We start from the raw sequence: 14,485 nt of genomic DNA, 5'->3' as shown, positions 1-14,485 counted from the left end.
GCAAAATTCCAAAGCTCAAAATTTGAGTACACTGTATACGGCACCTACGCTATTGCCACATCCCAGTGCTATCTTATCTGCTAAACAAAATGCCTATATTCCTACCCCATTCATGCACATGCATTGGAACTTTATGAAGCAATTTTAATGATCACTATTGCTGGTATCTTAACTTCCTTGTTGTGATTATTTTAATGCTTTTTTATGCCTTAAAATAATACCATCCAAGTGGTTATGTTGGCGCTAATGCAGAAAAAATAAACTCTTGCACTATTAACTTTGGAATAGAGGTAAGATGTGATCAAATGCTACATTAAAAAAAGGCCAAACCACCACCACGAGGCCACCTGATGTTAATTTAGGCAAACTCTAATCCCAGGGAGAGACAACTTTTTCTTAAAGGACCAGACAGTAAATATTTTAGGCTTTGTAAGCTGTAAGATCTCTGTCACAGTTCTTCACTTTTCTGTTGTAGCTGGAACATAGCCAGGAACATAGGTGTTTTCTAATAAAACTTTATTTACAAATGGAGGCCACAGGCTAGATTTGGCCCCCAGGTTACAGTTGGCTGACCTCTGCTCTACAGCTATGGAGCTAATCCCCCCCCAGCCTTTTCTTTTAACGTAGCATTTTACTGCTCATAAAAGGTAGTTCCCCCATCTACAAACATTCTCCCACTTCCAGTAGATATAATTTTGAGAAAATAAAAAGTTCCATTAAAACAGGTGTATTTCAAACTTGCCAAACTTTGTAAAGTCAGTCAAGAAAATGAGCTAAAAGTAATAAGCTGGCAACAGCACTGCAGCAACAGCAATGCCTCAAAATGCTCCATATCATGTTTTTCGTGATGCTTACATAACTGTACATATGTGTCAAAACTTACCAAATCCTACATTGAAATCAGTCATTTTACCTGTGCACAGATGATACCTAAATGAAGCTGATTTTGAAAAAAGCTTAAAGTCTCAGCAATAGCCCCTAATTTGCAGTAATTATAGATCCAAGTGGTAAGAGTATACACCTCTTACTTCATGTTTGCTCCTGAGAAAACTGGTCATAAATTATGACAGTTCCAACTATGTAAATCCTTCGGGAACTCTGTTGCATTAAATGCACCTGTCCTGCACTAAACTAATAGTTATCCAGACCTCAACTATTTCACTTCAGCGAGGAGGAATTGGGTGCTTTTTAGAAACAATACAGGGTGGCACAGTGGTTAAGAATCCGCTTGCCAATGCAGGGGACACAGGTTCGATACCTGGTCCAGGAAGACCCCACATGCCGTGGAGCAACTAAGCCCACGTGCCACAACTACTGAGCCTATGTGCCTCAACTATGGAAGTCTGTGCACCTAGAGCCCGTGCTCCACAACAAGAGAAGCGACAGCAATGGCAATGAGAAGCCCGGCACTGCAACCGAAGTAGAGCCCACTTGCCTCAACTAGAGAAGGCCCATGCACAGCAACGAAGACCCAACACAGCCAAAAATAAATAAAATACAGTAAATTAAAATTTAAAAAAAAGGAAATACAAAGCCCTGAGTTCATGACTTAGCTCTCCACCACAGTAAAAGCAAAACAAAAAAACAAAACCATGGGTCATTTAAGACAGGAGGTAATACTTGTTTAGTTTCCTCTTTCCCATTAGCAACACTTTAAATCACAAACACAAGTTGATAATTTCAAATACGAGTTGTTGTTGAATCTCAACTCTTTTCTTTTCAGTCATCTTTGCTCCACTGTGGAGCCTGTCAACATTCAAGCAGGGGGAAGAAAAAAAGAAAAAAGGGCAAACAAGCAGAAGCAGAGATGCTAAAATCAGGGAAAGGCCCCACAAAGAAAATCATTCCTCCTCTGATTAATCTAAAGTCGATGGAATACGTGACAACACTTTCAAAACCCCAGCTATTAGCTTTCGCGGGGCTTGCGTTTCATCTGTCTCAAACTCAGAGATAAGAACTTATTTAAAGCGATCGTTCTCAAAGTGTGTTCCATGGATCAGCCTCACCAACATCACCTGGGAACTGGCTAGAAGCACAAATTCTCAGGCTCCCCTCCCTGCAGACCTAATGAATCAGAAATTCTGAGAGTGGGACTCACCAAGCTGTGTTTACCAAATTCTCCAGATGATTCTGATATTCACTAAAGTTTCCAAATCACTAATTTAAAGTCTGAAAACCAATGTACACTTGTAAGTGGAGTCTCCTCGCCCTCTCTTTTAACTTGGAGCTGACTTTAGATCCCACCCTGCAGGATAAGATGGGCTCTGGGCTCAAGTGCACAAGTACTAGTGGCGCTTGGTGAGCCTGACAGGAGGCCAGCCTGGAAAAACAGGGGGATATGGCCAAGTTCTTCTCCACAGCCTTTCCACGTACAGAGATGTGGGAGCACGCCACATTCAGATTCCATGCCAACATTTTTTGAGCACCTGCCATGTTCTGGGCTTGTGCTAAATGAAATTATCTTGCTTAGCCGTTCCAATAATAAATAAATGTATTAGTATGTGTTATGTATACAGAGGCTTGATATTAATCAGAATGGAGTCAAACCCGCAAACAAGCAGAAACCTTTATAATTCTCCAATTCTCGTTCACAGGCCTGGCCAGCATGCTTTGAACGCTGAGGTCCTCGTACACAAATATTCCTTGTGCTTCCTCTTTGGTTAACTGTTCTCAAACTTTATTGTATATCAAAATTAGAGACCAAGTTGCTTATACAAAACCATGTATACTCTAGTTTTAAGTCAACATAAGGAAATTTGAGGTAATTCTGAACTACCCACAACAATGTGTGCTCTACTCAAAGGTTTTACCTTCTCTCAGACGTTAAAAATCAAAGTCCAATCAATCTTGTAAGATGCAAATCCACTATACAAATTTATTTTAGGCTTTGAGTCTCTCAGATAATTTTGTTCTGCCCTTTCCACCATGAAGACCATTGTCCTTGAGGCAGACAATAAAAACTTAAGGAATAAAAAAAGGAAGTCATTCCAAAATCCCCCTGCTTATCTGTTAACCCTACATCACTTGCCCTAAAAGTGCCATGTGCTACAGCACAAGTGCTATATTCTTCATCCTGTGCCGTGGCAGACATCGCTAATCAATCATAGCACTCTTACCCAGAGCTGGAGAGTTATTCTCAAGGCCTTGGAATCCTTCTCAATAGCATTTCAGGGAGCACCCCTGCCCCCAAATCGGGAGGAGTATTCATGACTCGTAAAATGTCTGTATTTCACTGGCCAATCAACATGCCCCTGTCTTGTTTTCTTTTAAACAGTTGAAGCAGTTTAAAGCTGCTCCAAATACAATTTTAAACCCCTCCTTTCACTGTTCTCAGGACAATAAAATTAAGCTTCAGTTAATTCTGAACTGCAGTCTCTACAAACCTATGCCACCTTGAGGGTGCTAATCATGGTGGATTGTGTTAAACAGTTTAAACAATTTGAGTGCAGTTGTAACCCAGAACGTAGTACAAAACTGCTTTGAAAATCAAAGAACCAAGTAAATAAAGGTACAGAACGGATAACAAAAACCTGTGAGGCAGTATCCCACGCATATAACGGGGAAACGTACAGCATGAAGAGCCCAGGGAGGCTGATGCATAATACTCAGGCTTATAAGCATGAAGACATGGCTTGAGTAAATAATTCTGATTTTGCTTTTGGTACTCACTGATGATTCTTTATTCAGCTAAGGGGGCACCACACTGTTCCTTTAACAGCATCTCCATTATTCTAATTCCCTATGGAGAGAAGAAAGAAAAATCAAAATGCCACATTTCACGGACGAGCACTTTTACATTTATCACCACCTTTCCCTTCGAGGAATCCAAGCCATGGCCATATATTCTTTTCAGAAAAGGCTCGTAGTCATACTTTACATTTTTATAAAATTCTACTCAGCAATTTCACATACATTATCTTCACATGGGCTCAGAACTACTCAGGGAAGCAGGCAGAGCAGAACTGTGAATCTTCCATTTTAAATCTAAGAAAGCCATCCAAGGGATGTTAAGAACTTCCTGAAAGTGGCCCAGTTACTGAGTGGCACTGCTAGCGCTGGAATAATCATGGTAATAGTTAATACTACAACAGTGACATTAAAAATCACAGATCACCATAACGAGTATAATGACATCGAAAAAGTCTGAAATCACTAAAATGTGACACAGAGACACAAAGTGAGCAGACGATGCTGGAAAAATAATGCCGAAAGACTTGCCTGATGCAGGGTAGCCACAAACCTTGAGCTTGTAAAAAGCGCAATATCTGCGAAGTGTGCTAGAGCAAAGCATGATAAAACGAGGTACGCCTGTGCTCACTGAACACTTACAAATGTGTTAGACTCACTGCTAAGGTCTGTATGTGCATTATCTGAGGTAGTGGGTGCAGGGCGCACCACGGAGATACCCCCAGGGCTCAGGCACTCCTCCCCCTTCTGCCAGCACCATAGACTGGCACACAGCTACCCTCAGCGAAAGGGAGATGCATTCCCTGAGGTCATGCCCCTCTGCAGAGGTGGCCCACATCTCATGGCTGGCGGGTAGCGTGTAGAAAGGCCCAGCCCCCGCCCACAATTCGGGACAACTCTGAACAGCATCCCATCGCCACAGTTCCCCACGGGATCAGCTGGGACCTACATCACAACTGCATCGCAGTTCAACGTCACCTCCTACCTAATCCTGCTTGCCTCGCTCCCTTACAAGAGTTGTTTCCGAGAGCCCTCTCCAGTGACCCTCCACATAAAAATGTCCATCTGAGTCTGTGTCCGAGAGCCGACTAGGACACCTTGTTTAATACACACAAAATCTATGAACAAGTACTATTCTTACCCCTGTTTTACTGATGAGAAAAACAGAAATTCAAAGAGAGTTAAGTAATTTTCCCAGCGTTATACAGCTATTAAGTTATAAAGCCAGGGAAGGAACAGACACTGAATTCTGGTTTCAAGGGCACCCCTTAACCTTGCAAGGCTCACTCCATGACTGTATGTATCAAGCTGTTTGGACGCATCAAGTTGACTACCTACCCACCCCGGCCGGTCAAATTCTACCCTGGAAGAAAGAGGAAGCAGATACTCCCTCTTTCCTCCTTCAAGGACAAGTTCTGTACCAGAGGCTGAACCTTCAGACGGAAAGGCAGGATTGTGATGTAATTATGAACTGGGGTGTTAAGGAACTCAAAGCTGGATTGTGGGGAATGGGACACGATGCTCTCAGGGACAGGAGTGTGGATGACAGGGAGTAATAATGATCAACACTAACTTAAACTGCAGGTCCCCAGGCCCCGCACAGGAAGGCTTTGATTTCATAGGACTCAAGGAGGCCCCAGAGAGCTGTACCTTTAACGAGTACCAGCTGCTCGCCATGGTCAGGCCGGGCTGGGAGACACTGAGTGGGCCTCCAAGTGAAAGGCAGGGACTTCTTACCTGGGGTTTGTTCTGAGCCACGGGAGGGGGATGCACCTCGAGAAGACAATAAGATATATTGAGTACCAAAGTACACTGAACAAAATCTAACGTTTCCTTGAAGGTCCTTCAGATTCTAGCTGGCTGTCACCACAAATACTGCCACTAGCTGGAGAGGAGAAAGTATTAATTAAAGGATCTTGACAATGCCAAGGAGCACGGACTGTGGGGTGAGCCAAAACAGTAGACTGTAGGACCAGGAGCCCTGTTGTCAGAGTCAAGAGACCTGGGTTCTGGTCACAGCCCTGCCAATTATTCTGCTGGGTACCTTAGGCTAATCACTTTTACAAAGTTGTAGCTTAGACCAGAGAGCTAAGGGGCCTGGGAGGTTGACTGGATAGTGCAGGCACACACCAGACCTACTGGGGGAACCCACAAAAGCGAGTACAGATTCCCAAGCCCTACCCAGACCCATTCAACCAGAACTTCGAGGGCTGGGGCACGGAATCTGCAAACATTGCTCATGTGGTTCTGAAGCACAACTAGCTCATATACTAGAATTTGTAAAAAGCAGCTTGATACCACCTCTGCAAGCCTGGGAATTGAGGAAAGAATTGCCCTTAATCATTTGTGAAGATACAGTATATACTCTTGTACTCTTAGAGCTACTCACCTTTTTAAGAATTAGGGGGAAAAGGAGGGGTTGGGGGATGAAACAACCAGTGGAATGAAATTTAACTTAATTCTTAACCTAAGATCTGAATTGTGCTCGCTTCTGCTCTCTCTCACTCAACCACAGAACAGTTAACAAATATTTATTGTGTACCTGCTGTGTGCACTGGAGATTAAGTGAACAAACCTAAGTCCCTGCATTCATGGAACTTACAGACTAATAGATTTCATTCCCCTTGTCTCAACTTCTTTTGTTTGTTTCAACAAACCCCTGAGCAATAATTAAATGCCTGCCTTCTATTTTCAGGAAGAATAAAAATAGCCATGTTACGTCACAGTTGCAAGCTTCTTTTTTGCACAGTGGGCCCATAAGTCTTGTCGGTATGTCTTTAAAACCAGAAAAGCAGACTCCTTCCTTAGGAAGTGAGCACAGGTGAGCTCTTCCCATCTGTCTAAATTAAGAACGCCACCATCTACTGAGCTGAGCGCTAACTGACATAAGTGAAGACGCTGGGGTTTGCCTTGGGAATTGAAAGACATTATTTATTGAATCAATTATGCTCAGACTGTGACAGTTGATTTTCTTTCCCTTTTTTCCCCCTCTCTCATACCTCTTTAGTCTTTTTAAGCAGAACAGTTAGAAACAGAAGGTGGAGAACAGGGGCAAACAGAGAGAGATCTATAAATGAATTAAAAACAAAAAACAAAAAACCTACCAGGGAGGCCAAGCCATTATTTAGTCTGTCTCTTTGGTAAGGAAGGACCAAATCAAAACCCAATCGATAGAGTCCTTTCGAATAGTTTCAATGCTTAAAATTCAACCCCTAAGAGATCAGGCTTAAAGGGGCTAAATTTACACCACTTACCACACAGTGACGCCTGAATTGCAGAACAAATATCACGTGGATCCACCTTTATAGATAGAGCTTAACTTAAAAGCTTTTTGGACTAACAAACCATAAACCAGCTTGATTTTATTATGTCCTTCCCCTCCGAGAATTTTTTCTCCCTGTTACCAGGCCATCTTTTTGTATTTGCCAAGGTACAGACAAGGGAGCCCTCTCAGGCTCATTTCCCTAATACCAGGGCTGTGCTGGCCAGACACGTTCCCACAGAGGAGTCCCAGAGTCACGTCTTTCAGATTCAAAACACTTCACCAATTCCCCACTCCAGAAGTATCTGAAAAATAGCTGATTATTACAGAAAACGAAAAGCTTGCCTGAAGAGAAGGCAGAATAAGTTGGAACTAAATGTGGCTAGATCCAGATGCTATCTTTATTCTGTTATCCAACTGATGCTTCCTTAAGAAGCTCTGATTTACCTATGAGTCCCCAAAGAGGGCTGCATGAAGGGAGGACCTGCAGAAGCTGCTAGAAGATGAATGGTTTGAATAAGACCCAAGCCTGGTTATGAGTGTGACATACAGAGTGAGGGGAAGGTCCAAGCAGAGGAGAAGAGGGTAATATTAGACGTTATAAAAATTACAAAGTTCTTGGGGAGTTCCCTGGCCATCCAGTGGTTAGGACTCTGTGCTTCCACTGCCAGGGGCCTGGGTTCGATCCCTGGTTGCGGAACTAAGATCCCACAAGCTGTGCGGCACAGCCAAAAAAAAAAAAAAAAATTACAAAATTCTAAAGCACTTCTCAAAAGACACATATATAGGGAGCTCTTAACAAAAGAGAATTGCTCAGTTAGTTATCACAATGATAAAAGATTGGCCATAATTAGATGAAGAACAACTGTTTGTGTACTGAGTGTTTACCAGAAGCTAGGTACTGTGATAAGCAGATTACGCACTGGAAGACCTCTCCTCCCGCCACTGAAAACAAGATTTCTTTTGGATCATGGCTTTGGAATAAGTACCGGAAACAGTATCCATGCCCATTGTGTGTAAAAGACTGCACTGCTGCTGTGAGGAATGAGATGCATATAAGACTTGATGTTTCTACTCAAGAGGGCATCATCGGTCTCTTGGGAGGAATTAGAGGAATGCAAAATAACTGAAAAACAACACAGCCTCTGAGAAACATTACCACACTTGGGAAAACAAAAAAAAGGTCAATGGAAGAAGGGAAGTAGAGACTGATCTTGCGTGAACGGAGGACCTGCAGAAGCTGCTAGAAGGTGAATGGTTTGTATAAGACCCAAGCCTGGTTATGAGTGTGACGTACAGAGTGAGGGGAAGGTCCAAGCAGAGGGATTAACAAAAGGCATGGGGGTGGGAACATCAGTCCATGTGCAGTTAAGCGGACTGGATGCAGCAGGAGATGAGACTATTACACTTCCAATGTTTCCACTCCCCTGCAAACTCCCCACCTGCTCACACATACTCTTCCTCCCACCTTAGTTCTGCTCTTTCCTGGAAGAGACAACAGCACATAAAACATCTCACAAATAGCCCTGTAATTATGCAACAACACTCTGAAAAGGTTTTAGGGTTGAGTCCAAGCTAGCTGTGAAACCTTGGGCACTTTACTTAAATTCTCCAACCTTCAACTGCCTCATCTTTGAATGGAGATAATATAGTAACATGGGTTTGTGCTAAGAATTTGTCAAAATAATGTCTGATCTGGTTACCACAGTACCTAGCCTCTGGTAAACACTCAGTAAATGGTTGTTCATCTAAATCTCTTTCGTGATCATCTAATCCCACTAGAATTCAAATCCCATAAGGCTAGGGGCCTCGTCTGTCTTGTTCAAGATGTAACCCCTAGGAAAACAATGCCCAGTACACAGAAGGCATGCAGTAAATGTCTACTGAATGAACAAATGAATCAATCAGTCAACCCATCAATCATCAGCTTACAAGTCTACCACACTAGATGGTAAGGTGCTCAAAAACAGGGAACAAAAGTTACTTACGTTTGAATCCTTATTGTCTGGTGCAGAATCTGGCACAAAATACATGCTCAATGTTGATGAATCATAAGACGGACCCACTGATACTTTTGAATGCCAGGCTGATGAGTGTGAATTTTGGAATTATAGTGCAATCTGCCCAGTAGTTGGCATCCTAGAAAGTGTGGTGAAAGGTCAGGATAACAGGGGCTGCCATAGGAAACGAGAAAAAACCAAACAAGGAAAGAATAAAGAATGAAAGATAAAAGGAAGGGAATCCTGCGGAAAGAACTGACAGCAAAGCAGGGACTTAAAATGAGTCCTGAAGAATCCTGATTAGCCGAGAGGAGTTAGAAAGTGACATAATCTCAGATGCTGAAGTGTGCATTATAAAACCACTCACCTTTTGATAAAAAGGTACACATCGAGTTTACTTTAAAAATCTCACTTCCCTCTTGAATCTAAACTTTTTTTATTAAGTTCATTTACATAAAACTTTCTCGGAATCTTTTCATTTACTTTATGTAGAATCATAACAGTATGAATAAATGGTAGAAAAAAGAAAATGTCGCTTCCCTGCTTCAACCCTTCAACAGTGTTCCACTGCTCTTAAAACATAAAGCTCTGTCTGATCTGCCTCTAGCCCACTTCAACCGCAGGGAGGGAAGAAGGGAGGAATCCGCATTCAGTTTTCTCACCAAAAGATAAGAGAGGGGCTCCCCTGGTGGCACAGTGGTTGAGAGTCCGCCTGCCGATGCAGGGGACACGGGTTCGTGCCCCGGTCCGGGAAGATCCCACATGCCGCAGAGCGGCTGGGCCCGTGAGCCATGGCCGCTGGGCCTGCGCGTCCGGAGCCTGTGCACTGCAACGGGAGAGGCCACAACAGTAAGAGGCCCACGTACCGCAAAAAAAAAAAAAAAAAAAAGAGAGAGAAACACTGCTCAATGCTTCTCCAGGAGAAGATTCTTTGCCACAATAAAGTATCCTTTAATCTGATGCTGTCCAATTCTTTTATATTTAGGATTTCTCATCTATAAAACTAGGATAACACCAAACAACAGGGGTTCAAATGTACTGGCACATACTGTGTGCCAGGAACTGTGCTGAGTACTTCATCTGCACTGGCTTATTTTACCCTCCTATCTGCCTTAGAGAGTATTTTCTTCTTTTGGATGAGACCCAAGGCTCAGAGAAATTAAGCATCTGGACCAAAATCACATAATAACCAAGAGGTAGAGCCTTGATTTGACCCAAGGCAATCTGGATTAAGAATCCAGGATCCAGGATCTTACAACACTGGGGGCTGTAGGGTTTTAATGAGATTGCATGTGTGAAGACACCTAGTATGATGCTGGGTACACAGCAAGGGCTTTCCTTCCCTTCCCTATTGATTATGTTCAAAAAGCCTGATACATAAAGCAGGTATTTCAGCCCTATGCCCAAACTAAATGGCATGATTCTTAATATACAAATCAATATTTAATCGCATCTACAAATTATTTTAAATATAATGCTTTTCAAGTAGGAATATCCTAACAGACTGTATGACTTCAATATAATTTTCCCACAGGGGCTAATAAACTATTGAGTAAGATTCACTTTTATTTTGATAAGTAACTCAAAATCTTTAGGTGTAACTGCAGAACATTAAACTGATACAGTAATTTAGATGTCTTTGCTTCACATTATAAAGCTTCCTCTCTCCTTAAGGAGAACATTTAATCTCACAGTTTGTAAAGGAAAAGAATATATTCCAAAATAATAAAATCTAAAAATTGGAAAGCACATTATATTATCTAGTCCAGATAGGAAACTCTCAGCAAAGAAATGAAAGTGGCCCAGGAGTTGTCCTGGGATCAAATATCACAATGGAAGATGACAAAGCCATTTCCCTATTGCCAATTTGCATATAAACCCTGATCTGACACGAACCTTTTGTTGGCTAAAAGGCATTTAGTCACTGGTCTCCCACCCTCCAGTGTGACTCAATAAGTCTATTTCCATTTTTAGTTTTTTTAAATGTGACTTGTATATAATTTCAGTTTTTCTGACTTAGACTTCATGCAAAATATGGCTTGTTCATGTGTATCTGTTGGGTATAATTATCAGTAATTTTTTTAAACATCAAAGCCAGCCTCCCATGCAGTGCCACATCCACCCATGACATTTCTGACAATTGTGATCTTGCTTAGAAACCTCCACGGATGGGATGCTTTATACTCCTTATTCCCTCTGTCTCAGGCCTAATTGTAAGACGATCTTCCTTACATTGAAGCAGCACTGGCTCGGCGCCTGGCACCAAAGGGTCCTAGTACCAAGTCTTGTACCAACTCTTATACTACCAAACAAAAAAAACAACAAGGTTCCTATCAATTCCCTTTATTAGCCATTTTTTTCACTATTCATCAGATTTAAGCTCAGTCATAATTTCCCCTTGTTTCTTCCCTATTCTGAGAGAGAAAATGGTTAGCAGCATGCTTGTACATTTAATCAATGAATTGTCTCTAACAGAGTAAGTAAATTCAACTGATGCCTAGACAATAAACAAATCCAATGGGTGCCCAGATAATTCTCTTTTTATCTTAAGTTCGTATATACCCTATCAGAGAGGGGACGGAGATTTAAAATCAGGTTGGGTTGACTCCAAAACAGCCTCATTATAACCGCTAAACATTTGTCTATCATGTCATAATGAAAAAATTAAGTTTGTGCCTATAATTTCCTTGCATTTTTCTTTTTAAATAATAGTAACAACTGGGACTTCCCTGGTGGTCCAGTGGGTAAGACTCCTCTCTCCCAATGCAGGGGGCCTGGGTTGGATCCCCAGGCAGGGAACTAGATCCCGCATGCCGCAACTAAGACCCGGCACAGCCAAATAAATAAATATTTTAAAAAACAGTAACAACTGATCATTTACTATATGCCAAGTCGGCTCCTAAGCATTTTATGTATGTAACTCATTCACTCCTCGCAAGTACTCTCTGAAATGGGTTCCTGTATTATCCTCATTTTACAGATGGCAACAGTGAGACTCAGAAAATTAAACGGCTTGCCCAAGGTCACATAGCAGGTCAGTACAGGGTACGCTGCTTTCAGAGAGCGCGAGAGCAAAAGAACATAAATGGCTCTGCTGCAAATATATTTTAAAACATTTACGTGCAGGTAATACCTACTCAAAAACATTTTATATAAAATGTTTTTTTTTTAATTCTGCTTAAAAACGGAACAAGTCTTTTTTGGGGGGAGTGCGGCAATTGTTTAAATTACGAAATATTTCAAACATATCAAGAAGTGCAAAGAGTAGAAAAACTAGTGGACTTTAACAAACATCAATGTCTTTAAAAGTAACAAAAGCTATATCCTCACCAAAGGCCAGTGATCAAGAAAATTTTTAATTATAGCCTTTAAATTCTTCTTAAACTGGGTATCAACAACTCAACTCTCAAAAACCCACCATTTTCCTTTACCAAGGAAATTCAGAAAAAAATAGTTTAGCCAGAATCTAAGAAAGCAAGCTAGACAAAGAATAAGGGGTCAAATCCCAGGCAGCAAATGGAATTCTGAGGATATTGAAAGTGACAAGAAATATCACTCCAACAAATCTGGGTTCATGAAATACAAGGCTTCTTTTCTCCTTAACAGGCAGACACCCCAGCGTCCTCCCCACCATCTGCTTGGGGCTCTACCTGGTGCCCCTAGTCCCACACAGTGTGGGCACACCAAGGGGTCCTTCAGCAAGAGATGAAGTTCTACCATAGACTGGGGATACAGAATAAGAAATGACCACTGACAGAAGGGGTGAGAATGACCAAGAGGAACAGCTGGACACCTCGGAGAGCTCAAGGGGCATTTCATTAGCATGCTCCAGGGCGTAAGCACACAACTGAAGTTTAACTATTAGATGTACCTTCAAGAAATTAATTTAGCTTTGCAATTCACGTTGCTCTGCCCAGAATTCTGTATTAATCCCTGGCCTTGTTGGTCAAACTAACAGCCTTAATTTTGCGCCAAGAGCCTAGCTGAATCCAAGCCCGATCCTACAACAGATTTGATCCACCAAAGATCTGTGACTAAAACACTCTTAGTCCACACAAGCTGTGGATGCAGCCCCTATCTTTCTGCTATTTCAATGCAGCCCAGCCAGAGCTGTTTCAGTTTTCAATTCTGTGTCCGCCTTAGGTTTACATGAGGTACGTGAAGATTTATGGTGGCCACAAATTTCTATTTTCTCATTGTCTCTGAATTTAGCACAGCAGAGTACAAGAATGGGCTCAGAAAAGTAACGGACTGGTTGGAAATTCCATCCAGAACAGTGAGGAGAACATAGCTCCCAAATTTCCAAAGATTCCAGTCGGCTGTGAGCGTAAACAAGCAACAGCAAAGCAAGTACAATACTGTACACTTGGAGTGTCTACTTCAAAGTCGTATGTGTACTAAGCTCTGTACACTGGCTGATGACACCGTGCAGGTAATTTAACCTCCGTGTGCCTCCACTTCCTCATCAGGGCCTGGCTCCTGGTAAGCACTCAATAAATTATAGCTACAACTATTATTACTGTAACTGGCTTTCTCCAAACTTTCCAGAAGAGTCTGCATTTACAGAAGACATGGACTGAAAACAGGCCAACGTATCTATTACCAGGCACCAATACTCAGACATTTAAGAGATTTACAAATCTTTGTAATATGCGGTGTATTCAGCTCACGTGCATAGGATTTTAAAATGAAATTGGAACATCAGTACCACGTGCTTACTACCCTCTCTTGCTAATTAGTATTTTTTAAAAGCACATGTCTGGGAATTCCCTGGCGGTTCAGTGGTTAGGACTTAGCGCTTTCACTGCCAAGGGCCCAGGTTCAATACCTGGTTGGGGAACTAAGATCCCACAAGCTGCGTGGCATGGCAAAAAAAAAAAATGTAAAAGTGTGTGTCTTATTTTTAAATATTTTGTTACCAGCACCTCAACCCTTGACCATCTACTTGTTACGTGAATTATCTCTGATGGTCTTCGATCCATACTTAGCTTCAACTCCTGAATTTTTATGCAGACTTCAAGACTTTGTCAGACAAATTTAAAAATATTTTTTAACATCTTTTTCGGAGTATAATTGCTTTACAATGCTGTTAGTTTCTGCTGTATAACAAAGTGAATCAGCCATATACATACACATGTCCCCACATCCCCTCCCTCTTGAGCCTCCCTCCCATCCTCCCTATCCCACCCCTCTAGGTCATCGCAAAGCACAGAGCAGATCTCCCTGTGCTATGCGGCTGCTTCCCACCAGCCAACTATTTTACATTCGGTAGTGCATGTACGTCGATGCTACTCTCACTTCGCCCCAGCTTCACCATCCCACCCCATGCCATCAAGTCCATTCTCTATGTCTACCTCTTTATCCCTGCCCTGCAACTAGGTTCATCAGTACCTTTTTTTTTTTTTTTTTTGGTTCCATATACTTGCATTAGCATATGGTATTTGTTTTTCTCTTTCTGACTTTCTTCACTCTGTATGACAGACTCTAGGTCCATCCACCTCACTACAAATAACTCAATTTCATTTCTTTTTATGGC

General features: G+C 41.9%; 1 protein-coding gene across 4 annotated transcripts in view; it reads right to left on the bottom strand.

Annotated features, from left to right (window-relative positions):
* Positions 1 to 14,485, bottom strand: part of PRELID2 (PRELI domain containing 2) — a 181,527-nt gene that overhangs the window by 101,630 nt on the left and 65,412 nt on the right. The window contains exon 6 of one of the 4 annotated variants that reach the window (XM_060008614.1): positions 3,670 to 3,739. The exons of 2 other annotated variants lie outside the window; for them this stretch is intronic. In XM_060008614.1, coding sequence (XP_059864597.1) covers positions 3,680 to 3,739 — 60 coding nt within the window. In that variant the 3' untranslated portion in view covers positions 3,670 to 3,679. Of the gene's footprint in view, positions 1 to 3,669; positions 3,740 to 14,485 lie in introns of those variants that run through there. One more of the 4 variants, XR_011246413.1, reaches the window with a different exon arrangement.

This window comes from Delphinus delphis, chromosome 3 (genome assembly GCF_949987515.2).
Source record: "Delphinus delphis chromosome 3, mDelDel1.2, whole genome shotgun sequence".
In the NCBI taxonomy this organism is placed as follows: domain Eukaryota; kingdom Metazoa; phylum Chordata; class Mammalia; order Artiodactyla; family Delphinidae; genus Delphinus; species Delphinus delphis.
The sequence above is the reverse complement of the archived record's forward strand: the minus strand, read 5'-3'. Positions and strand labels throughout refer to the sequence as shown.